This window comes from Fistularia commersonii, chromosome 20, assembly GCF_037954325.1.
Source record: "Fistularia commersonii isolate RoL2024-O1a breed Wild chromosome 20, RoL_Fcom_v1.0, whole genome shotgun sequence".
Classification (NCBI taxonomy): Eukaryota; Metazoa; Chordata; class Actinopteri; order Syngnathiformes; family Fistulariidae; genus Fistularia; species Fistularia commersonii.
In genome coordinates, this window is record NC_141303.1 from 6326331 (window position 1) to 6352579 (window position 26249).

A 26249-nucleotide genomic window follows, 5' to 3' on the forward strand; every position below is an offset into this window, starting at 1 on the left:
GATGATGATGATGATGATGATTATTATTATTATTATTATTATTATTATTATTATTAAGTGCCATCACAGTCACCACAACACGTGGACGGCGGACCGCGTCTGAGCGGCGTCCGCGGCGAGGTCACCTGGCGGACGGGGGGGAGGAGGAGGAGCTGTCCATGGTGCTGAATCGCCCGTACGAGGGGGCGCGTCATCTCTCCCACGACCCCCATCCGCCCAGCCCACCACCACCACCATCACCCACCCACCCACCCACCCACACCCCCTTCTCCCCCTCGTCAGATATACCTGAGCGCTCCTGGACGCCGATGAACGGCGAGGGCGGTAGAAGCCGCCGGATGTAGCCGCGCATCACGGCGGAGGACTTGTGGAATTTTAAAACCTCGAATGGAGAACCGATGACAATGGAGACGTCGTGTGCTCCGTACTTGGACAGGTTGACTGTCTGTTGACTCTCATTCATTCATTCATTCATTCATTCAGACAGACAGTCGTTGCACAAATGCACCGCAGCAATTTAGTTGCCCGGACCTGCGTTTTCACCTGAGAAGAGCGACAGAAAATCCGCCTAAAGCCATGACTCGCCTGCTTATGTTCATCAACTCCGCGGTCCTGTTGCTTTTTGGGAGCGACACCTTCCTGGTGGGAGCGAGTGAGTAAAGAGTCTATTTCTGAGCAGTTTGTAGCTTTGTGATATGCGACATCAGTGTTACGAGTGCATACGATTCTCCCTCAGGTCCGACACACACACGCACACAAATGCCCATATCAACACATACACGTAAACATACACACACATACACGTACAAATACTGATACACATAGACAAACACACACGCATAGTCTTAGAATCTGCTTTTAAGGATCACCGATTAAGTCTTTACTTTTCCAGGGGAAAAAGAAATGAAAAAAATCATTTTAATTTGATTATTGATTAATCCTTCAATTGTTTTTCAATAGCCAGTGACAACATCTTAACAACGTTGAAATAACTAGAAAAAAAAGTAAGGGAGTTTTTTTTTTTTTTAATGTAATGAGTTGAAATCAAAATGTGACTCAAATATCATTATTCAGCAATGAAATACTTCACACTTCATTCAAAAGTTGGCGACTTCTTATTTGTGTCTCAAGAGCATCTAAATGAAAATTCTGAACCAATCTGCACAGAGGTCATGCAGCTTTTGTTTAAAGTCCATACTCACTTCCTACATTAATGGTGTAAGAATAGCCTTATTTCATACACATATTATTCTTCAGCTGGAAAACTATGACTTTACAAAGTTCATGGGTTATATCACGTCTAAATCTATAACAGTTGGAGAGGAGCGAGTGTACTGAAATCTAAGTCGACGGTCTTGTTTTGTGAATGAGACAGTGTGCGGGTAAATCTTTCGACTGTATTTGAAGTCATGTTCTGTCGTTGTAACAGAACAGCTCTAAAAGAGTAAAAATCTTGTTCTTCCATGCAGTCTTTTTATCCCTCTGTCTACAACTATTACTCTCACATCTAAAAGGACAGAATCCCACATGGTAAAGACTCTTCAGAAAATCAGGGTGGTACACCAGTGTCAGCATGTAGGTGTGAACAATTGTTCATATGTGTGTGTGCACACTCGTGTCTAAGACAAGCATTCGCTGCTTTTGTCATGTTCTACTCTAGCATGCAAGAACATCGCTGATGTCAGTGGAGTTTTTGCATGGAGTTCTCAAGAGAAGAAAAGCTTCTATTAGAATAGTAAACAGGACTCATAAATATGGATACGGTTGCTCAAATAGGATTCACAATAAATGCAGATATACATGTGGAATACATCACACCCATTGCTTTCAACGTTGTTGTAATGGAATCCGCAGTGACATGTCTGTCAGGGGGAAAGTTTAAATCAATTTGGGGGTTTCTTTAGCTCTTGTTAAGACTGCTCAAGACAATTTAAGCTGCACAAAGAGGCAAGGAGTTGGAGCATTATTAATAAGGTCTCAGGCAGAGTAATTAGATTGCTCAAAAGATAACAGAGCTTGTTTTTTTCTGTCATCTGATAAACCAGAATTTTGGATTGGATTTTTGGAATAATGAACATATTTTGATTGCTTTGCATCAGTTTGATGAACAGTTTTTATTGTCAGAATCCTCAGAGGCGGTTATTTATACAGATATTGATACAGTGAAATATCAAGCACAAGGGGCAGCCAGTGTCAAAAATGAATGTGAATTAGAATTTCAAGGTGATTTATGATAGAACCAGACTCATGTCTTTTTTTGTAGTCTGCTGTCCATGAATCTGTTGACACTCTCAAGACAAATACACAGTATGAATTAGATTTAGATCCATCAGAATGATGCAAGTATTTACTCATATCAGTTCTTTTTCCTACTGACAGATGTGACACATTGTGCAAATATACAAAAAAAAAAAAATCATTTTCTTTTGAGCTATTGTACATGTTTGGGTATTTGGAAATGAAAAATAATGCCTGCACCTGGACATTACTATTCACCTCATACAGCTTCTTCCTTTTTTGTAAATATAAGGACTTTGCTTTCCGCTGTGAGGGCTTAGCCAGTGATTACATTAACCTTAGCCTGCCACTTTACCCCATCTGGTCCCAAAGCTCATTCACAGCCTTACCATCCAGGAGAAATATGACACAGTGTACCAAAAGCATGAAATATGTGTTGCGGGAAGTGTGATAGTGTGATGGGTAGTTGTAAACATGTAGAGAAGTGCATGGGAATAGACAAGTCCTTTCATCCTCAGCTATATAGTTACTTTGTATTGTTTACTTACTGGGTGCATAACAGTGTAAAGTCATATCCAAGATTATAAAGTCAGTGCTTTTGTACAAGCGTTACTTCCTGTCCATATCTCGAGGCTCATATAGAAAAGAGCAGTGAAGATTCAACTGCTAAGAAGCAGATGTGTAAAGGTGATCTGGTGCTGCACAAGTCTGTAATACAAATATAGGCCCCTATACACCATGGGATAAATGAAAAATAATTACATACAGTCATACCTGCCAGGTTTGATGAAAGAGCTGGAGTCCTGGGGTATTACCTGGTGTGCAATGTAAAATTTTTGATTTGCAATTTACTCTCCAAAACATCCATCTACCTCCCCTTTGAATCCAGTCCTTTTATTACAAGGATTGTCACGGCTCTGGTAGCAAAACAAATGTTCAGAATAATGTAAGATGTATTTGATTTCTGTGAAAAGTGAGCTTCATTAAGCTTGAAATTATTAACGTTATATGAAATTATAATGTTTCATATAATTAACTTCTGATAAATTAACTTCTGGAACAATTGCAAGCTGATAACTTTAATATTGACATCATACAACTCTATCAGACACATGAGACAAAGACACATCACAACAGTGCAGGCAGAGGAAGGGATGAGAAGGACAAAATGAATATTTAGAAACAATGTTATATGGTTCAATCAATAATGGAATACCTCATCTCTTTTTGCTTTTCCACAAGCTGAAAATAACGTTTGACTGAATCAACGTTGTTGCTCTCCCCAGTTTTTTGTGCTGTTTACATGGCAGGAAATAGCAGCAAAATATTAAAACGAAAGACTCTTTACAGTCTGGCCAGTCTGTAAGTTTATTGTGTATTTTTCTACTCAGCATGTATAATTTACATTTGACAGTGAATGTGTGTCTCACCATTCCTAATTAAAATATTTCTAAAGATAATCACTACAAAATATTATATTACAAGCAAGACATGACACAAGTTTGTAAACTAAAAGTAAAAGTTGTCTTGAAATTGAGCCCGGAAGAGAAATGCAGTTTGGGGATTCAAAGCAAAGAGACTTCATTTAAAGTTTGAGTCAAACTATGATAAAGTGCATTTCAGACAAAAAATAAGCATGACCCTGCACGTGGAATTTCAGAGGCTGGTGAGAACAGCTGCAAACTAGCCTCCTACTGGGCTAGGGAGAACATCTTGTTCTCTGCATTTTCTAAACCTGACTTTACAACTCATATATATGAAGCTTTTTGAAGTGAGTAGCATATTAAATTTAATAGCACTTGTAATAAATTATTGCTTTTTATTTAAAGATGTCAGTGAGTATGACATCTCTACAGGGACTGGGGTATCATAACCATATGAAAACAATACAAGCAGATCTTGAACATTATCATTGTCTTAGAAGTAATAGAGACTGAAATATGATTATATCATGGTATTGTGTGATATTTGTTTAATCATTAGCAATGCATCATGCAAAGACGGGTATGATTTGGGCCAGCTCTTACCATTTTGTTATATCAAAAAGTGTGCATCCCCCCGATATATATGCCAAGTCAGTCTCTTAAGATTCGTGGCCAATATTATCTTTAATAATATTTTTTGTCAGTATAGCTTGTCTATTGCAGTCTCTTTTTTCCCCAATAGTTTTGAAGTCATCTTAAATGAAACTATGTGCAGTTATTATTTTTAGTTATTACTTTTATAATGTTTTCATCATTGCAGTGTTAATATGCAGCAACAGGCAGAAAGAATTAAGCTGGAGAATTAACATGGAGAAAAAAACATGGACCATATTATAAAAAAAATATCACATATTACATTTTGTAAGGTAAGTATATAATGAACTATTATCCTGTAAGCCAGGGCTATATTGATCAATAATACAACATTCATCACAAGTCAATGTTATGCCTGCCAAATATTTCAACAGATATTAATCATGCCATTCAGTTCTGTGAGTTATGCTGTGTATTTTTTATGTTTTTTAACTGGAGTGCTTTCCTTCCAGCAATGGCTAATTCACTGGAGAGGCTTCTGGGCAAAATAAAATGAAGGTGACATGTAAAATTTTGATTATGGTAAATCTGACAGGTAATACAATCTGATGTGTCATTTCTCAACGACTGTGTAATCAATGTGTCACACAGAACTGTATTGGTAGACCATGAAATGATTAATGCAAATTATTTCAATATTTTAAGCCCTTTAATTATCTGTGGTTAGATGGTGAGGTGGCGAACATGCTGTGCTTTGGCTATAGGCTCTGGTTGATTTCAGCAATATGCCCATTTCCCAAGAGGGTCTATGCATTTGTTTTTTCCTACCACACTCGTTCACCCCGTGACCTATCCTTGTTTGTTTTGAGATCTTACATAACATAACATTCCGTGGAGTTGGGCTCACTGTTAGCAATAACAAATATTGAAATATTCACAATGACACTTATTGCTGCAAAGGGGAACATCAAACACACCAGAATGGAACATTGGACAGAAGACTGGATTATATATCAATGACTATATTTGTGCTATGAAATCACTGAGGTATAGTAGTGTTTGGCTCATGAACCCAGTGAATAAAACAAAATCAATGCATCAGAGGGAATTTGATAACTCCAAAAATGTACATTAAAAGTTACACACATGCTACATACATTACATGCTGAAAGAATTCACATCCACTCAATTGCCTGCAGTGTTATATAAGAACTGGACACCTACACATTACAGATGATTTACACCAAATGTCACCTGAACCGTCACTTGCACATATACCATTAGATGAACTTCCAACAGCATATCATGCATATGGCTGCTTTTTGTCAGTGCATGGACATCTATAACCCCGATCACCCAAAGGACAATGACTCTCAAGAAAGCGAAATGGATCTCATGCATTGGGAGATACATGATAGCGAGGCCAAATGTTTTTTTGTGAAAAGTACCGCAGTGAAGTAAAAAAAAATCAATTTATTAACATAACAAGAAAATAGACTTTGCATGATCTTCATGTATTATTATAAACGTATACAACTGATGGTGCTTTCAGTTGCTATCACTATGTCTAGTGGTAATGGTATCATAATACTTGTATCACACGATGAAACTTGTTTTAGGTCAAACGCAAATGTCTGCAAAGGTCCATTTGATGTGTACCTTGAAATCAAAGAAATGAGTTGAATATTTTTCCAAGCCTGTGAGATAATAACCAATATAGTATCAGAACTCTGCTAGAAATATCCCCCATCTTATACTTACAGCAAACGTGAAAAACGTCCAGAATCATTATCCATCTGCTGTAATCTGATTGGTTTTCACCAATAATGCACCACTTAAGTAAGGTCTTTGAAAATCAGCCAGCTATTTTTTATGCTAATGACAGTCAGCTTCAAAAACATAACATCCTTGACGATAGCAATTATAAGATCATTACCATGATCATCAAATCAGCAGGAAACAAATTGGCAATCGTTTAAACACTGCCAAGGACCAAGGGCACAGGAACCATTAATGTAAATAAATGTATGACTCATTCTCCACACTTCCAAAGATCAAGGTCTTCCTGAGTTGTCCCCTCTCTTAAGACGCCGTACATCTCAACGCCGCACCTGCTTCCGTAAAGGATTTTCCAATTATATAGACAAAATGAGGCAGACATGTCCTGCTGACCTCATGCTGATACCGGTGTTAGTAACGGCCAAAACGCTTCTCTCCCCAGTCTTCCTACAGTTGGAACAGCAATTATTTTGTCCGCTCCCGAACGCAGAGGTTTGTATTAAGATCCCAACAGGGCTCTTGCAGTGAACCGAGTAAGATCTCTATGGGTGTGAGGTTGCAAAATTTATGTACTGTCCACTGCCGTTCAGGTTACACTACTTTCAGAGAGCAGTGGACGTAGTAGACAATTAGTCACAAGCTCAAAAGAAAGGTGCTCCAGGGGGGCAGCGGGAATGGCTGACATTATGGTCCCTTGAACATAGTAACTCTTTGTTATGGTTTCAATTTCTTTTCCTCAATAGTGCAGCATTTTGGACATAAGGTGATTCGCCATGCTTTATAGGGATCCTATATATTACAAGTATGTTTACAGCACAATTATAAAACCCTTCCTTGTCAAAATGTGTTTGTGGCAACTGGACTTGAATGTCTTCCCTTGAAGTGACACCACCATTAACACAACAACCTCTTTCCTAGTTTCTTCAAAACAAATCTCTTTACAAGCCATCGCAACTTAGACCAGCCCCCAACAAACTCCCCAGTCTATTTGAAGAAGTCTCTCACATGACAGGTGGAATGTGTTCAAGGGAAGAAATTTAAGTCCATTCCAAAAAAAATTTGATGAGAATTAACCATAACCAGGATAACTGAGAATCTCTATAAATAGATTGTCATCTGATTATCTGCATTTTTTTTTAAAATAGGGAGAGAATGATTCTGAGGTGTCACCGACCCACAAGGTCATCTAAAAGCCTCTCAGATTCAGTAACCTTTGGTCTTTTACATCTTGAAGAGCATGGATCATGTGTGAGATCTGGTCTAAACAGTCAATGTCAAAACAGATCGGCTGAGATTTGTCGACGTGAACTTTTAAGAATCATGCACCTTGCTCAATCAAATCTCTCAGGACAAATTAATCTCTGAGCGTTTCAAGACCTCAAGAAACTTGTATGTGACCTCGACCACTTTGGTTCACAAAGTCGGGTGACTGATGGCAGTGCCTCAACTGCGGGTCTTGAGCTTTGCCTCAATGTGACCTCCCATAACAAACACAAAGGCCGTCATTGATTGTTTTTCAGATAAAACAGACAGAATTGCAAGTAACGAAGGAGAGTAAAAGAGGAAGAGGGAGATAAAAGGAGAGACAAGATGAGATAAGAGAAAAGTGATGTGAGAGGAACTAAGATAGGAAGCTGAAAAATCCTTGAAAACACGGTATAATTTTGTAATTTTGTCTTTCACTTCTCTTTCAAGACAACTTTTAGGATTTAATGTTGACCCTTTACAGCACAGGCATTTGGATGTTATCACAGAGCAACTGACAAACACATTTATGGATTATGTCTGTCTCTTCTGAATTAATAAAAGCCACTGAACTACAAATTGGCGGTACAACCTTTGATTACCATTTTCTAGACATATGTTTTATTTCAAGTTCATTGATATTCACAGTTGATGCACCTTTAATTCATATTTATATTCTCCATTCTTTCCATTTTACGCATGGATACACTGAATGTAAAACTTGCAGGACAGTTTTAACATGCTTGAAAGTGCACCCTTTACTTCTTTTAACAGCACACAAAGTCCATTACACCCATGTCAGTGACAAAAGCCCTGAGGATGGCTCTTCAGGTCCCCATCTGCCCATTCAGACCTATCATCCCATCCATCTGATCCAGGCAATTGCTTAGAGACTGTAAAGCTGTGCAGGCCCTCTGTTAGATCTGTCACCATTTGCTTCTTCTACCCTTTGCTTTAAGGCGTTTGACCCACCTTACAATCAGTGTGTCCACCAGCAACCAGATAGTGATAGATGGCTACACAGTGACTGGATGACGAAAGGTCAAGGGAGGTGGGCATGGAATGGAAACCGCCGCCGCTCGAAAAAATGTTTCGTAGGGTTGAAAGACAAGGCTGGTATGGAAAAAGTTAAATGCGTGTAAATCATAGCTATATTTAACCCTCATAACAGCAACCCTTGTTTCAGTTAAACATTAATTCAACTAATTTGAGTGTTTGGTTGGAGAAGCAGCATCTAATGTGTACAATGGTCCTACTGTGAAAAAAATACATTAAAAATGTTTTGCGAGACACATTGCAGATCATTTGTTTTTCCCTGACAGTGGCTTTGAACATGGTTGAATGCATGACCTTTAGCAATGGGTACAGCAAGGGCATTTTAAATCAACCTTCCTGCTCATGCCTTTTATTGTGTGACATTAAATAACAAAGGAAACAATGGTAAAGTTATTGCAGCAACACTTTTTCTTTTGGGTTTTAGTATTGAACTTGCAGTTCTATAGTTTAATGGTCTTATGACTGTGGATCAGACAACCTCTTGCTAATTCTAATCACATGAATGTCAAAAATATATACAGAAAGTAAATACACCTTGGATTAAAATATGGAACGTTCACAATTTTCACAGCTTGATCAATGTTTTACCTTGACAGCATATGCTGCTTTGTTTTCCCCTGACTGTGCTGACTAATTTAAACTGCAAACCCAGCCATATGTACTCACAAATTGGGAACGGCCTGTTAAAAGTCATGTCACGTTAAACCACTTGTGGTGAGATTAGAGTGTGAACATATTGCTGGAGACTTCCCAGGTGCAGCGTGGACACAAACAGAGTGGATTATTTAGAATCAATAACAGTGTGTAGGTTAAAAAGAACTTTCTGTTTTTGTTTGTTTTTGTTGCACTAGATCGGCCGCCAGCTCCTGTCAATGTTTCTGTCATGAATCTGCGAGCTGATTCAGCAACTGTATCCTGGGAGGTTCCAGAGGGCGACATAATAATTGGCTTCTCTATTTCTCAACAAGTAAGTCCTAACATTCCAATATACATCCAGGAGAACAAGAAAGGTCTTTGTAACACCTAAAATGCTGTATCTTTCTAAGTTTTGGGCAATTTCATTTTGGGCACTCTGCCTTCCTTTCTGTCATATCACCAAAACGATGGAGAAAAGAGAAGTTAACAATCTCTGTGAGCAAAAACTGTGTGTGCAAGTTCCTGGCTGAACAAAGGTGTGTTTTTGTCCAGATTGTTTATTCTTGGGAATCCCTCAAAGCTTTGCACGGAGAAAGGCTGTCTAAATCTTGCCTTCAAGCATGGAATCAAAATGAAACTTGGCATCGCTGGGGCTCCAGCTTGAATATACAATTGTAGCTGCCAAGCTGCATTTATCAGGATTAAAAGATTTTAGTAGCTTAAAATAGAAAAACGGGTGAATCCTAACACTGATTGATGGAATAAAACATGCCACAGTAGTCATGTTCATGCGTTATGCAACCGAGACATCTTTCAATCATTTAACTTTACGATTCATATACAAATTACAGCTAAGGCAATTGTAGAGCGATGGTCATTGTATGCAGCTCAATTTCAACACCGAGAATAACTGGCAGCTTAATTGTTATTGTTTTTCATTGTCTACTGAGAGTCCCGGTCTTAATTTTATCAAACGCTTTAGTCGACCGATCCTTCATAAATGCTTATGATGATATCTATCTTGAAGCCAATCCAGTTGCTGATGGGCTTGAAAGAGACACACAGAGCTCTGCTCCAAGGTGAGATGAATCACTGTAAGGCCTTCATGTCGAAGTCTTCTTGTCATGGCAAATGGACTTGAATTTCTTCACCTGAAAACGTTTTACCCCCTAATTCACGACAAGAAGATTTCAACAAGAATTCAACATGACCTGGATGACTGAGAACTTCAGGGCTTCAGTCTCAACAGCTCAAATAACATTATGAGAGGTTTACAAAACAAAGTGTGCCACTTCTAAAACCTGTCAATAGTTCAATGACTGGCGGTTTGTATGTCCCTAAAGTGGCTTTATGACTTCCTCTGAAATACCTTATTTGAAAAAAAAAAAAAAAAAGGAAATATGAATTTATAAAAACAATCTATCTGTATATTTCTTTATGATGCTATTGGGTACATTTTTAGATGTTTTACATTGACTTAGAGAACAATGCTGTTCTCAAAACGTTCAATATCACTTTACAGCCCAGTGCCCTCAAATCATTTTGTTTTCCACCTGTAACCCCAGAGGCAGGATGGGCATATGCAACGCTTCATCCGTGAGGTCAACACTACCAGTCGATCTTGTGCTCTGTGGGACCTGGAGGAAGAGACGGACTACATCATTCAGGTCCAGTCAATTGGCCTCTACGGAGAAAGCCAGGCCAGCAAGAAAGTCCATTTTCGAACTCTCAAGAAATCAGACCGCTTTTCCTCCAACAGTTCCAATCAAGGTGAGTTATTTCGTAGCATAGTATTGGTTGTTTGAGGCACTGTTTCCTATGTGTTGGTTTAAAAAAAAACAAAAAACTATTCTTACAGTTGATTTTCACGATTTAAGCGATATTTTTACTTTGTACGATATATCTTTAAAGCCTTTAATCATGTTCATTGAGCAAAATATCATAAATTTTCAGAAGCAAATACCGAACAATATTTCATTAATGACAGTGAGATGTAAATCAAATTATATATGTATATACATATGTGTATATATATATGTGTGTACACATATATATACACATACCTGTGTATATGTATATATATATATATATATATATATATATATATATATATATATATATATATGATTGGATTTACTTCACATACTATATATATAATGTTTTGTTTTTTTTTCGTTATGCCATACAGGGTTTATTAAACCTTGGACTGAATAACCTATTTTTAATGTAAAACATTGATATTTATTTTCTATGTTAAGCTTTGTCAAGACATAAATGGTACAAAATAAAACGTCATGTAAAACTCAACACAACAGAGGAGACATACCGATGCCACATAAAGGAATCTTGGAAGTTGCATATTTCAGTTCCATGACATTTTAGCATGGCTTCTAATTACTCCATGGTAATTAAATTGTTATTGTGAAGTAAATTCTTCTTTCAGCTTTTCCCTTCAGGGGTCACCACAGCAAATCAACCTTCTCCATCTAACCATATTCTCTGTATCCTCCTCTCTCACACCAACTAACTTCATATCCTCTCTCACTATGTCCATAAATCTTCTTGTTTTGTTAATCACACTGTTGGCTGATCTTATAGTTTTACACTGCAGCTTGACATAAGCCAAACAAGGGTGTGGATATAGAGTTTAAATTTCATTATCAAACTTTTCAGGCACTACGTTTTCATTCAACAAGATGCTATAAAGTTATTTTGAATACAATATAACAATCAATCCCATTGAAGTCTGCATCTGCATTTTCACAGCTTCATCAAAGTCCATTATATAACATCAGACCTTGGCTTTGAGTCTCCAGAGTCTGCCAAGGGCCTTTTCCCCAGGGCACAAACTGAAACAACAGATTACAAACAGTATTTCTGCCCTTGAATGAATGCCTTTTTTTTTTTTTTACTGTTGAATGCTTTTATGCAGCCTGACATTGTAAACAAGGCAGGGTAAAGGTGACTGCCAACATGAGAGCAAGTACCGTGACTGTAGCCATCTCTCCCAGTACGGCTGTGTGGGTCTCGCTGTTCGTGCTGTGGATTTATTCTCTCCCACAACCCAATTCATTATTGGCAGATACTTCAAGCTTGGTTTCAGGCAAGCTTCCCTGAATTTATTCAACTCTATATCACTCTGGGTGCCTAATCAAGATTCAGAAACACACCCTCAAACACTTGTCTGCCTGGCCTTTGCTTATGGGCATGGGGAAATATGAAGAATATGAAGAATATAGGCTCATTACTTCAAAAATTTCATGAATGAAGATTCAGATTAAAAGCCGTTCCCTGTGCCACTGCTGGGAAGACTTTGGATTTTGGACTAAAACTACAACATATATTAACACTTAAAAGGAATTTTACGGGGCATTGATCTAGAACCACATCTGTAGCACAGGACAACGTTTCCTGTTATTTTATAGACTGCTTGAGGTTGTGAATGTAATAAGTGCTGATGCAGCGAATCATGAATGTTACCGTTCGGCTGACTCAGGTGGGGTACCATTAGTTAAGCTGCCAAAGTGAACAGAACAAATTTAAGTCCAAGTTCAAAAGAAGAGCCTTTGCACTGTAAATAAATTATCATCTGAACTTATTTTTAAAGCTAAAAGCAGTTCACTTTTCAGAGATTACAAACTATTAATGCATGAACAAAGTGCTGAGCATGAGAAGACTTACTGCCTGTGAGATGGGCAGAACTAGTTTTTTTTTTTTTTTTTTTTTCTCAAGACTTTCAGAAAAGATTCATTATACAACATTAATCAGTATTTGGAACCCCTCCACCACCACCCCAGTCCACTTCTGGTTTTATGTTTTTACTGACTGGCCCAGAAAAACAGCCCTTTCAGTGGATGAGCTTCATTAGTGGGGGTTTGTTATTTTAAGTATGGAAGCAATCACTGTCAGCTTTCTATAAATCTAATACTGGCACTGCTGACTCCTCATAGCCCAGTTTGAAAGTCCAAGTCAGACACATCAAGTTTTATTTTCCCTTTTTTCTTTTTAAACACAGCTTCCTTCAAGGTTCCATACACACTACAATATTGCACATGGCACATGTCAACCCTGAAAATTCTGACACTGTAATAGACAAACTTGTGTTGAACATTTTCATTCTATCCCACTTTCAGACAAAAGTTCAAAATCGTCCAAGAAGTAACATCGTATAGCAAACGACATTCATGGCATATATTTTGAACCTGTCAAAGCAGGGAAAGCACTGCTTGAAATAGTGATATCAATGATGTCATTCTCAGGGCTCTGATAGACCGGGTGCTCTCTCACTGACCCATTTGCACGCAGAACTCAAAGTTGCAGGGAACTTATCATTATGCCGCATTACTTGTTTATGCCGAATCAAAGTAAACAGACATTATGCAAACCCGCTGTGGTAATCAAGATCGCATACAGGCGGCGCAGATATGTAACACAACAGTGTGTTCATCTAATGGACTGATGACGCAGCTCCTGGACTTTAAAATTACTGAGGTTGGATAGCTCATATGGTAAATCATGTAAGTTGCCATATATAATCTGCTTAATTTGTCTTTGCTGAATTAACGTGGACAGTCATATGTAATAAATCCTATATTTCCATCTTGGTCATTGTGTGTTAAAGGGGATACTGATCTGATCACTGGTCTGTCAGGATCAAACATAAACCTCCAGGCCAATTTCCATGAACCCTGTGAGGGGGTAGAGGATAGTCCAAAGAAAATCCATTAGGTTTTGGGACATATCCAGTTAACATGGTGAAAAATGACATTTAATTAGATTTGCCTTGGCAAACATCTGCATTCCCAGTGCCCACCTTTTAGCAGAACTACACAAAAGCTACCAGGCCTGTCTTCTGTTGGAACTTGATGGAAGCATGCAGCCTGGAAAGGATATAACTTGATATATTTTGTAGTACATCTGAACATTGCCAGTAATTTCCTACAAACAATCAAACATGGACAATTATTTTAGCTGGTGAGATGAAAAACAGTTATATAACACCGGAAAGGAATGCATCACCCAATAGGGATATAAATAAAGCCAATATGTCCATATTTAATGACTGAACTGTCATTCCTTTTTGAACGGAATTGGGGTTTTGGACACTGGTGGATGATATCTTGGTCTTTCGGATACACAGCATAAAAATGATTAATTACCTCAAAGATGAATCAATTCAATTATCCTGTGAGTTGCAAAGAATATAATGCTGGAAGATGACAACATTCTTACAAAAAAATTCTCTTATTAATACACCGCTACACCTGGTGGCTGCGTTACAATCGCAAGTCACATCTTTGACTCCATGACCCATAACAAGATAATAAAACTTTGTATCCAGGTTTAGGTTAAATTTTACCCCATCATTGTAATGGAGGTTCATCTTGATAAAGAACCGTGGACCCACGCGTACGGTATATCAAGGAAAGGACACCAGGCATTTAAAAGCTGAAGATTCAGCGAACATCAGAAGAAGAAGACCCCACCCCCACCCTCTTTTTTTAGCTTTTGTTCTCGTTTCTGTCCAGCATAAGAGCCTTTTTAATCTTGTTGGCTCTTGCATCACAGACCAGTTTTAGAGATCCTTGTCACAGTCAAGTGCCTCCTATTGAAATAAACTGATTGCCAGACCTATAATACCATAAATCAATGTTGATTATATTTTCTCCTCGATGCAGCTCTCTTTGATAATTTGATTACGCCAGCTGTACATACTACTGAATGTATACTAAAGCAAGTACATTCAGAATCCATTGGTTTCACATAAGGCTTTTCCTGATCATAGAATTTCAATTGGCTACCGTGGACTATTGTTTTCAAGGCCCAATGTTCCTCTCAAAGAATAGCACAATTTCATTAGTTCTATAGGAAGCTTTTAATCAGAGGATGCACTTATGTGCCTTGCCTGCGTTGCTGTGCTTTTACGCAATTGAAGCAACTACATGCCTGTGGACTTGCATTCGGATATTACGAAAGAGCAGAAAACAGAGGAACTTTACAAAAGGCAGTGAAAGTTATACTGTTAATAATGCGCTGCATAAAATTTTCACACTGAAGTCCCAAGATTTTCATCTATTTATGAGTTGATTTCCCTCTGCAGTAAAAAATGCCATAATAATTGTATTTGTTGGTCATTTCAACAGTGAGGTTAGTACAGTAAACCTGTAAATATAGTATACAAATAATTCCCCTCAAAAACATGAAACTGTCACCATGTGTCAATAATTTGTCAGACTACTCATGTAGAAGAAGAAAAAAGAACATTTTCAGAGGATGGATGCCTGAAGCAGTCAAACCTACACAGGTAGGAGGTCCCCTTAGACACAATTACCACTCAATATTTCAAAGAGATGCCAAGTTGTTGCTGAGTCAGATTCTCTACTTCTGTACTCCTTTCAAGAAAAGTGGGAACATATAGGCTATAGAAACTATTGTTTATGATGTAGATATATTATCAGTCAATCTATAAATCTATAAATGAATAAATGAAAATAAGATACTTAACAACACAATAACCACAAAAAATTATGATCAAGAAGTTGACTTATTGACAATGTACTTACATTTCCTACAAAGTACTACATTTAAAAAAAAAACAAACTGACTTTTAAGTCAATCAACTCAATTATTTCAGTCATTTGTGTGGTTTTGTCTAATTTTTGGTATTTAAGGTAAAGTAAAACTGCATTTTCATGATTTTAAATATCATGTGTGTCAAGTTTTAAAATCCAAGCAGTTTCAGTCACATTTCACTTGAGCTCTAGCATTTTAACTTCTGACTGTCAAAAGACATTTTGGGTCTTTATCTAATTATATCCCTATCTCTGACTACATTAGTGCAGATATTAAGTGCAGTTTGACCGTTTCTGCGAGTTGTTACATTCATTTGGTCAGTAAAGAAAAAGTCAAATATTGTTAGTGTAGAAATTTTATGCAAATAAAACTGATTTGTTAAATCAATGTGGTATCCCTTTTCGTATTATAGTTCAAAGATACAAATATCATGGGATCTAGGGTGAGCAGAAAGAAGCATCATTTATTTATCTCAGCACAAACTCTTTGGTGATATGGAAGAACCACACTTTATTTGTCCACACAGTATATTTGATACCAATATAAAATATGCATGATCAGAGATGAAGATGCTAAGGTTCTCTTAGATCTGGAGGTCTGCTCTGGAAAGGAAGGGAAGGTTAGTCACAGCAAGAAAGAATATATATGTATGAATGAGAGAGGCCCAGGTGGAAAGGTGAGGCTACACGGAGAGGAGATCAAGAAGTTGGAGGATTTCAAGTCAACAGTCAAGAGCAACGGGGAATGTGGAAAAGCGGTGAAGAAATAGGTTCAAGCTGGCTGGAATGGGGGGAGAAAAGTGTCAGGGGCACTATGCGTTAGAAGACTATTAACCAGACTGAAAGGAAAGGTGTGAAAGACAGTGATGAGACCAGCAATGCTGTATGACCTAGAAACAGTGACAATGATGAAAAGACAGGAGGCAGAGCTGGAGGTCGCAGAGATGAAGATGCTGAGGTTCTCTTTGGGAGTGACCAGGATGGATAGGGTCAGGAATGAGTCCATCAGAGGAACAGCACATGTTAGATGTTTTGGAGAGAAGGTCAGAGAAGCCAGACTGAGATGGTTGGGTCATGTACAGAGGAGGGATGGTGAATATATTGGTAGGCGGATACTGGAATTGGAGCTGCCAGGCAGGAGGTCTAGAGGAAGACCAAAGAGAAGACTTGTGGATGTAGTGAGAGAAGATTTGAAGTTCGTTGGTGTGAGAGAGGAGGATACAGAGAGTAGGGTTAAATGGAGAAGGTTGATTCGCTGTGGCGACCCCTGAGGGGAAAAGCCGAAACAAGAAGATGAAGAAGAAGAATATAAAATATGCATGATACAGTGGTAGGACATGCAATTCTGGTCAATCGGAGATTCTGTTGACTTGTGGTGTAAAATGGTTCACTGTGATGTAAAACCTTACAGAACCTCAAATATGGACGCATATGCAAGTTTATTTTTCAAACCATGGGGATGATTAGGTCAGCTCAAAATTCAAAAGAAAAACAAGAAGTTCTGTATCAAAGTATTGCATAAAGTTTGTAGTTTAGATTCCTTACATAAACTAACTTAGATCTGCAGTCTTCACTGCAGCAACCTTTCTTTCAGATGTGTGGATAAATGATGTAGGGGACGAAGTAATTGGATGTCCAAGATCAGGTTATGAATTAATCACATGAATTAAGATCAGCACCTCTAATTCTGAGAACATGGCCCTAAACCAGAAATGGGTGGAATGCCCACTCCAGGTCAGGGAAGAGGTCCTGTCCCAAGTGGAGGAGTTCAAGTATCTCGGGGTCTTGTTCACAAGTGAGGGGAGGATGGAGCAGGAGATTCACAGGCGTCTGCAGTGATGTGGACTCTGTACCAGTCTGTTGTGGTGAAGTGGGAGCTGAACCAGAAGGTGAAGCTCTCAATTTACCGGTTGATCTACATCCCCACTCTGACCTATGGTCACGAGCTGTGGGTAGTGACTGAAAGAACGAGATCACAGATACACGCAACTGAAATTAGTTTTCTCCGTAGGGTGGCTGGACTCTCCCTTAGTGATAGGTTGAGAAGTTTGTTCATAAAGTTCGAGAGTTTGGCCTGGGAATGCCTTGGGGTCCCCCCCAGAGCAGCTGGACCATGTCTTTGCGGAGATGGGGGTCTTGGAGTCTGACAGCTCCAGCTGCTGACCCCGTGACCCGACTCCGGGTGGGGGAAGATGGATGGATGGATGGATGGATGGATGGATGGATGGATGGATGGATGGATGGATGGATGGAGTGAATGTTGTCTGGCTGTATATGTTGCCCTGCGATTGACTGGTGACCAGTCCAGGTTGTACCCCGCCTCTCGCTCGATGACAGGTGGGATAGGCTCCACCATCCCCTGTGACCCTGAATGCAGGATAAGCGGCAGATGATGGATAGATATTCCATGTCAAAGAAATCTGTGACTTGACCCACTGAAATAGAAATACAGGATCTTTCTAGACGAGGAAGATCAAAATGCACTGAGGCTCATTCAGTTCATTATTGTGTAGGTAGGATTGGGACGGATGCAGCGGACATGGGAATAATAAAGTCACATTAGGCGTTGACCCAGGCCTGGACTTGGCATTTAAGTGTAATTTACTGCCTGATATCAATCTGCAATAGGAAGATGGATAATAGGGAAAGCCAGTTATATCAGGTTGAGATGCTTACAAATGGTTTGACATTTACAAGGTTTGAAAAAACTTGTTAGCGTCTACTCACTAGCCCGTTGCACGCTGGCAGAAAAGTAAATGTTCACGAAGCATTTTCATAGACTGAGGTCAAAACTTCAAGCTTAGTTATTTAGTGAAATTGAGTACTTCACAAAAGCTAGCAGTTTTTTTATAAACTACTTTATTTATATAAACCGTGGAGGTCTAGTTTTTGCAAAAAAAAAACTTTCACTATGGAGAAACATCCTTACTTACAGCTATGAATTTATTCAGTGAACATTTAGTTTCTGCCAGCATAGAGCAGAAATGTTATTACAGTTCTATTCCAATTTCAGCACATAAATAAATCAAATATTGACCACAAAACATTTTGTGGTCAACATTTGTTTCTGTATTGTATTTTTTTTCTTTATTTAGATTAAGTTGTGTCTTGTTCTTTTTGCCTGAAAGTCAAGGGGGTTCTATCCTGGCGATATTTAACCAAATAAAGACCTACCCAATTAATCCATAGGAAACAAAACAGCAGACTTGTGTGTGTACAAAACAAAAGGAGGTACTGATTATTCAGCCCTAAGCCACCCCTTCTATGACAACCATGTTATTGTACTTTGTGCACTCACAAAACAACACAAACACACTCATGCTGCTACCAAGACTAAAATATGGGGGAATGCAATTGACCCTGGTCTTTAATTGCGATCATGTGAAGAGAGCTGACAGCCCAGCGTCGGGTCCAGTTTCTTGACAACTTGATTCACTAAAAGAGGCAATTGCGAAGATTGGTGTTCTGGACGTGGTCCATCCATCCGGATTAAGAGCTAGTTTGGGGAGTGGAAATAGGCCCATATTCAATCCACTTAAAGGAGGATTCATGCTATGAGATTGATATGTGGTAATGCCTCCCACATTCACTACTTGAGGTTTGTCAAATAGCCAAATACTTCTAACTGGCTCAATATGAATCTCACGTTAACAGGAAATCATGGAAAATGAAATGCCTGAGGTAGTCCAATAGTTTTACTTCAGCTCTATAGTAATAATTGTGTTTTCTTTGATGGGTCATAATGTAAAAAACATTTTAATTGACATTTGTTCACTCACATGTAAACAAAAAAACATGATTTGAGTGGATTATCTGCAAGTTTCCTGCCTCCTCTCTTCTAGATGACCCAACTGTGCAGGGCCTGGATAAGTCACGGCATCTACAAACTGGAGAGATGATCATAATTGTGGTGGTCTTGGTTATGTGGGCAGGTAGGTTTGCCGACATTTTCACATTATGGTATAAACAATGCAGAGATGAAAATGACCAATCATGAAGACAATCTTGGTTTTATTTAGTGTAAATAGGTTGGATAGGGAGAAAATCTCTCAGTAGACCGCAGAACAAGTCGCCTTTTGGGATTCATTATTGGCAGGATTTTTGGGGTAATCGTGGATTTATTTAGTGGGTCTTGGAAGTGCTGATAATTGGATTTTATTACCCCTGCATTTAACTAAAGGTCACTGTTCTCCCCTTTTTTAGACCTTAGCTGCGCAAGTGCCGAGCAAAACACCCAATTTATTAAAGGCAAATCAAAGTTTATAGGGTCTGCAAGTGGACTGTGGATGAAGGCATTAAGTTGAAGGTGATAACAGCTTGAATTTTTAAAACAGAAAAATAATAATATAGCACTTCAATTTAAAAAATTGCAGATATTGGAAATTTTACTTTTCAAATAATAGTATTGCCTCCAAAAAGAAGTCAGCCTCTATTTTTTTATTCTCTCAACAATAAATATCTACATATTCCTTGTGCTTATATGATCACATATACTGTATTTAGAGTATATACAGTATATTTATATATAACTTCAAAAGAAGGTACAAAAAGTAGCAATAATTGTGAATATTGAAGTAACATTACAGTCCTGCTCAAAAGGCAAAAAGATGATAGAGCACTTCCACCTTCCGCAGTATCCTCTGCCTGAATGATGAAGACTAATGATGCATGAGCTCTAACCTCCAAGAATTGATATAGATTTAGCACATCAATATATTGACACTGCAATAATACATTCAATGATTAATTAGCAGGAACAAAATGGTGGGTCAGTAACATGTATTATTGAAATTTCTTTCAGTTTAGGTTTTGTTATTCTTGAAGTGGTGTTGCAAAAGAGACCCACCTAAGACTTTCCTGAGAAATGTTCGCAAATAAACTCTTCATCCATGTTGTTTCCACCCTGTGGAGGGGGTGTGATGATTAATGAGGCACAATATGAAGAAGACTATCTGCTAGGAGCAGGATTTTCCACCCTGGAGAAACAGTTGAATAATGCTAATGAAACAAAGCAAACTAGCACAGCAGCTCTGATGAGTGGGAGTGAAAGATAGAATCCCCCCATGAAGCATTTCCATAAAGGGCTGATCATTTGGGCCCAGATGGGTTTAAAGCATCATTATCTCAGTGCCCGCCAAACTACCTTCAAACGGTTATAATTTTTTTTTTTTAGAAACTTACCTTTCCTTTTCTGTGTCTGTTATCATATCTTTCAAAGCTCTCTCCTGTATGTATTGGTCTCTGCTAAAAGAATTGACAAAATTTGATAATGCTTGCGCAACATTTCTGCACAGTGCATCGCTATTGTGAAAAAATAGGCTTTGTCGATAACATTTTTTATAAAAATCACCACGTTAGCAGAAAAGCATTTGCTAATATGACAACTCTAAAACATTAAAATGACATAACAATAAATTTAGCTTACGCAATTGAAAGAAAGAGACAAATCAATACCATTATTAGACATGGTCAGTTGCCCATAATCGTCAAGGGATTTATGCTGAAGGCAACCAGCTCATCCTCAGACCATTATCTTTTCCTACTCCCCATTTTATACCTGAAGATATCACAGAAGTCAAAGAAACGGTAAAACAAGTTACAGTGCAAGTGACAAACAATAAGTACTGAGATAAAACTGCAGTATCTGAAAAACATTATATAGATGCTCTAGTAATATATGTGGTTAAAAAGCAGTGGTGCCCCAGTGTGATGACACCTGAAGTTCTATCCCTCATATAAAATGACCCAAAGGCAATATTACGTCAAATGTAATGCTAGATAGGTTTCATATTCCAAGTGTAAATTTTTTCTTATTATCATAAAAAAAGCTGCGAGTTGTGATAAGCGCCGCTTATTCGCTGCTTCCTCACAGCAAGAAGATCCACAGTTCAATTCCGACTGGGGCTTTTCTGTGTGATATTTCCTTGTTCTCCCTTTGACGGCATAGGTTTCTCCCACAGTCTGCAAAACATGCTGTCCATTCATGAATACTATTCTAAATTGTTTCTTCTTGTAAATGGATGCATGTCTCTTTATGTGACCCGGTGATTGGTCTATGGCGAGCCCCACCTCTGGCCCAGTGACAGCTAGGATTGGCTGCGGTGTGAGTGTAGGATAAGCGATATAAACAGTGAATGAATGAATGTATGAAACTTCTCATACATAAGGTTTCCCACAATATATTTAGCATATCTTACTGTTTTGATTACACTTTTAGCCATGGTGTCTAGAAATGAACTTATAATACACAACACTATTGATGGTCTTGGTTCCTCACCTGAAGCCATACATTTGTATCAGAGTGTAATACAACACCATTGCCATCTTTCCATTGAACACAGGAATAAAACGAATGAATTCAGTGCAGATTACTTACATAACATGTGAGTAATGAAGCGTTGATTAATTGTTCGGCACATGCTCTGTGCAAGTTCTCATTTATTTACCAGAACTGTTGTATCAGTTCTTAAATATATAATAATCTTGTCTCACTTATAAATTCAAACCCCAGTGAAGCAGATGCATTAATTTTCAGCATACAGCACTCATCCAAACTGGAGGCAGAACTGCATCTGGCAGACTGCAAAAATACAACAGTAGAAATTCCTTAGAGAGTCATCGTCTACAAAGCTTTTGGACAAAGGCGCTGCCATTGCACTCTTTTGGAAGTTGAAGGCCATTATCCACATGGCCTTTCAATGTGACGAGTGGTGATATGTCTGTGAGTGATGCCTCTTAACTGAATGCCTCTCTTCGTGTGTGTGTGTGTGTGTGTGTGTGTGTGTGTGTGTGTGTGCATGTGCTGCGTATTCAAACGTCTCATCTTCTGGCAGCTGTTATTGCCCTGTTCTGTCGGCAGTATGACATCATCAAGGACAATGACTCGAGTAACAATAAGGAGAAGGCCAAACCGTCATCAGAGAGGAGCACGCCGGAGCATCACAGCGGAGGTCTGCTAAGGAGCAAGGTGAGCTGATTGGTGGAAGGATGTGTAAAATGTGAACACCAACCTAAAAAAAAAAAATGTTTCATCTAAAGTGCTGCATGAAAATGTATGTGCACATGCTTCTGAATGAAACACTACAACTGTAAAAACTACTTGTGAAGCTACATGTGACTTCTACTTGTTAATCAATATACCAAAAAAATATTTATGTTGCATATAGTAGGGGAGTAAATCAAATGAATAATCTTAGGACGGTTCCACTTTAGTAAATCCTAACACCCTGGATTTACAGTGCATCCACTATTAACTGGATATGAAGACAAAGTTATAGTACAGTTATACAAAGAACCCAATGCTTGCTGAATTTGTCCTCTGCATGTAATCCATCTCAACAACACTTTGACAGGCACTGCTCTGATATGTAGCCAGTGACTCTTCAACCAGACATGGCACAGACTTCCTCTGAGATCTCTCTCAAATCATAAATTGATAAAAAAAGAGGCTTATATCTCCAAAAAGGTTATAGACTATATAGCAGTTGGTTGTGCATCTGAATGTAACTCAGGAGGAATATCTTTGACCTTTGGTTCATTTCTGTGACAAACAGTGTAAGTAATAGTTTTTGTTGAACCAAAACTATACACAGAAATTTGATATTTTTCCAACATCAAAAAGTCCTCACTTTATCAGGTTTATACACAAAGTTGTGCTCTGCAACACAAGTATTTCACTAAATACTGCTTTTTATTTTCAAGGAATTACATTGTTTGAGTTGAATCCCATTAAATAATTGGGCTGTGGTCTTTCTGGGGACAAATGTCAAGTGCCGCAAGTCCATGGCAGCGGTCCTCAATCTTTTTTGTGTCTTCGAGGTGCGTCAAATAAACACAACAAAATAAAATGATACGACCAGCATGAAAACGAATATAGAGCGTCTAAGAAAGGCCTGATTCACTGTAAAACTGACTCGCCATAACACTATCATTATCACAGACTTTTGTCCTTTTCACCGGATTGTGGACTTTATTTTTGCGGTAACGTGTCACGCGGCTAAGACATGCATGTTGACATGGATCAAGAGGCACAGGTGGATATCATTGGGAGGGAATCTGTTCATATTTCAAAATGAAATATCTTTCACTCTGACAAAAAAACATTATTTATCCTTTGTGAGCCAGAACCTCTGGTACTTTTAATGCAGCAATCTGCAGACACATTTTTTCATTTGAAGATTCATCACATGCATGTGATCTAATTAGAAGTATTCATCCAACTCATACACCCGTGAAGCACCACCTGTTTGGCATTTCACAACCCTGGACTTGATCTTGTAGAATACGTACACATCTGGATATATAATGCCTCAAGAAAAAAAAGCAATGATGAAAAGATTACGCAGGGTATTCATTGTGAATGAGGGTTGAATGAAAGAGTGAATGGCGTAAAATCAATGCTAATGTATTTTTGTCTCTGAGGGAAAAGGGCTGAATGCATTTTTTCATGAAATGCAATTGCTTTTACCATTGAATGTACAATGAATGATAAAATGTGAACAGGAATTGGAGAAAAAAATAGTACGAATAACAGTTTTAGGAATATAACTATTTATTCTGTTGAAGCCTTGCTCATTGAGTTTGATATTGGAATTTATAAGGCAGCACTGTCACTGAAGACAAGTGATTGACCTTCAAACTTATTGGTGAATTATTTTATCTTCGCCAGTGCAAATTTCTTTTATACTGTGTTTTGATATTTCTCAAAGGCAAGCTGTAACTCAGTATCATACTGGAGGAAAAACAGAACCTGATCTGAATAAAACACTGGGTAATTGGCAAAAAATTTGAAGAAAACACGCTTAAATTTAGCAAAATAATTTAAGAGATTACAATATGAATTTGATACTATGGTACAGAGTAATGTTTATTATTTGCAAGGGAATCAACTCGATTTGAATTTCTATACCAGGCAGGGTGATATTAATCAGTGGGCTTTGCAAGTATCATGCAATACATTTCCCCCCCGTTACAGCTCAGCCCTACATGAATCACCATAAATTCAATTTTATTTTCATCATAGTAAAACTCCTTAGCTGTTAATTATAAATAAGCTGTAAACTATGCCTTTCAGCTGTTACGAGTACTATTTATCAAAATAGACATACAGTCATGAAACTCAAAGTTGAAAAAAAAAGATACAAATTTAATTGTTTGCCAAGCATGCAGACATGAATCAATCAGATATGTCGCATTTAAGAATATGAGCAAAAAAGGTTTTCATACCACACAGAATCCAAAAAAAATCCAGGAACGGCTGACTTTGGCTGATAACAACAGCTGACTACTTAAATCACTTGTTTCTCTGCAGCATCTGCTTTGCTTTTGCTTCTTTGTCATTGTTAACACTTTTCTTCTGCTAAAATGATCAACCAGACTTGTCTGAAACTGTAGTAAATAAACGTATGATTCGTAACTTCCTGCTGCATCTCATGTTGAGACAATTTGCTGAATCACAGTTTAGTCAAACATGTTTCAGTCACTGAGGAAATTATTGTATGATAATGACATATATCTTTTTTTTTCTCTTGCAGTTTCATCCTTCTGTACCATCAATCAACATCATTGAAGTGTAAACAGAAGGAAGCCGAAATTATATAAATATATATCTTCACCATTAGTTTTTTTCAGTCTTTCTCACTGATGAGAAGTTGGCAGTTCCTATGGGGCATTAGCTGCAACAGAGGTTTGCCAAAGCTGCCTGTCAAACGACACACATGCATGCACAGTGTTCGTTGCGGGGGGATTAAAATGAACTGGTCAAACGCACTGCAAAACCGAAAACTCTGCACACAGCCACACACAGCAGGCTAGCTTTCAGAGATGTAGGTGCAGTTGAAATAAAACATTTGGCCGGGTGCGATACAAGGCACACGATGTAACGCGTCATCTCTGGGAGGCCTGTCTTGTGACTGTATATACAGTATATGCATTGTATTTTTATACTGGCATGTGCAATTAGATACCATGTGACCCTGTTATGGTAACTAGACTCTGTTATAGATCAAATAAATATACAAACATTTTATCTATTGCAAATAGTGTTAATATACCGCTGTTGCGCAAATGTACATTAACAATTGTATCCAATCTTTGAAGAGAAAAAGCAAAAATGTGTCTCAGATAAATTTGTAAGAGCCATAAAACCCATGTTTTCCATAATATTTGAATTAAAATTCAATTTTTTGGATGACGTTGCATTTTTTAAATATTTCATGGCATGTATATGTATATTTACTTCATTTATCAAATGACCTTGCATGCAAATTGTTTGCCTGTAGAATAGCATTGGCGTGCATTATAAGACAGATGCCAAAAATGAAGAAATAAACATAATTGCAGTAAGTGTAGAGCAAAATCCATTTGATTTTTCTTTACATATTTCACCCTTCACTGTTTCATTATGTCTCTTGAACAGTATCTGGCGATTGTACTACCTGAAACGTAAAATAAATCCTTTTTTTGAATGTCCCATTGCTAAGTTGTAATAAATTATACTGTAACTCTCTTTGAGATCCTGAAATCATATAAAAAGTTCACAGTTGCACACACAAACAGTTTTTTATGGTAAATTTCAGAAATTAGTGCAGGCGGCGGTTTTCCTTCAAACTGGACCAAAAGATTGCAAGGCCCACTGGAATGAATATCCTCACTTTGACCAAATCACTTGGGAAAATCATTCTAGTCCCCCTCAAGTCATTTCTAA

General features: G+C 38.0%; 1 protein-coding gene across 1 annotated transcript; it reads left to right on the top strand.

Annotated features, from left to right (window-relative positions):
- The first annotated feature begins 310 nt into the window (after nucleotides 1-310).
- Nucleotides 311-26014, top strand: fndc4a (fibronectin type III domain containing 4a). Its single transcript, XM_086166847.1, has 6 exons — nucleotides 311-652; nucleotides 9188-9303; nucleotides 10538-10742; nucleotides 19387-19476; nucleotides 22378-22511; nucleotides 25078-26014. Exons 1-6 carry the CDS (start codon nucleotides 577-579, stop codon nucleotides 25117-25119), a joined length of 663 nt encoding a protein of 220 aa, XP_086022973.1. The 5' UTR covers nucleotides 311-576; the 3' UTR covers nucleotides 25120-26014.
- Nucleotides 26015-26249: the final 235 nt, after the last annotated feature.

What these genes read in the sequence shown, in the direction of transcription:
- fndc4a (XM_086166847.1), top strand. Translation starts at nt 577, where the DNA reads ATGACTCGCCTGCTTATGTTCATCAACTCCGCGGTCCTGTTGCTTTTT. An exon ending in CACCTTCCTGGTGGGAGCGA is followed by an intron (nt 653 to 9,187) that starts GTGAGTAAAGAG and finishes TTGTTGCACTAG; the next exon opens with ATCGGCCGCCAGCTCCTGTC. An exon ending in CTCCAACAGTTCCAATCAAG is followed by an intron (nt 10,743 to 19,386) that starts GTGAGTTATTTC and finishes CCTCTCTTCTAG; the next exon opens with ATGACCCAACTGTGCAGGGC.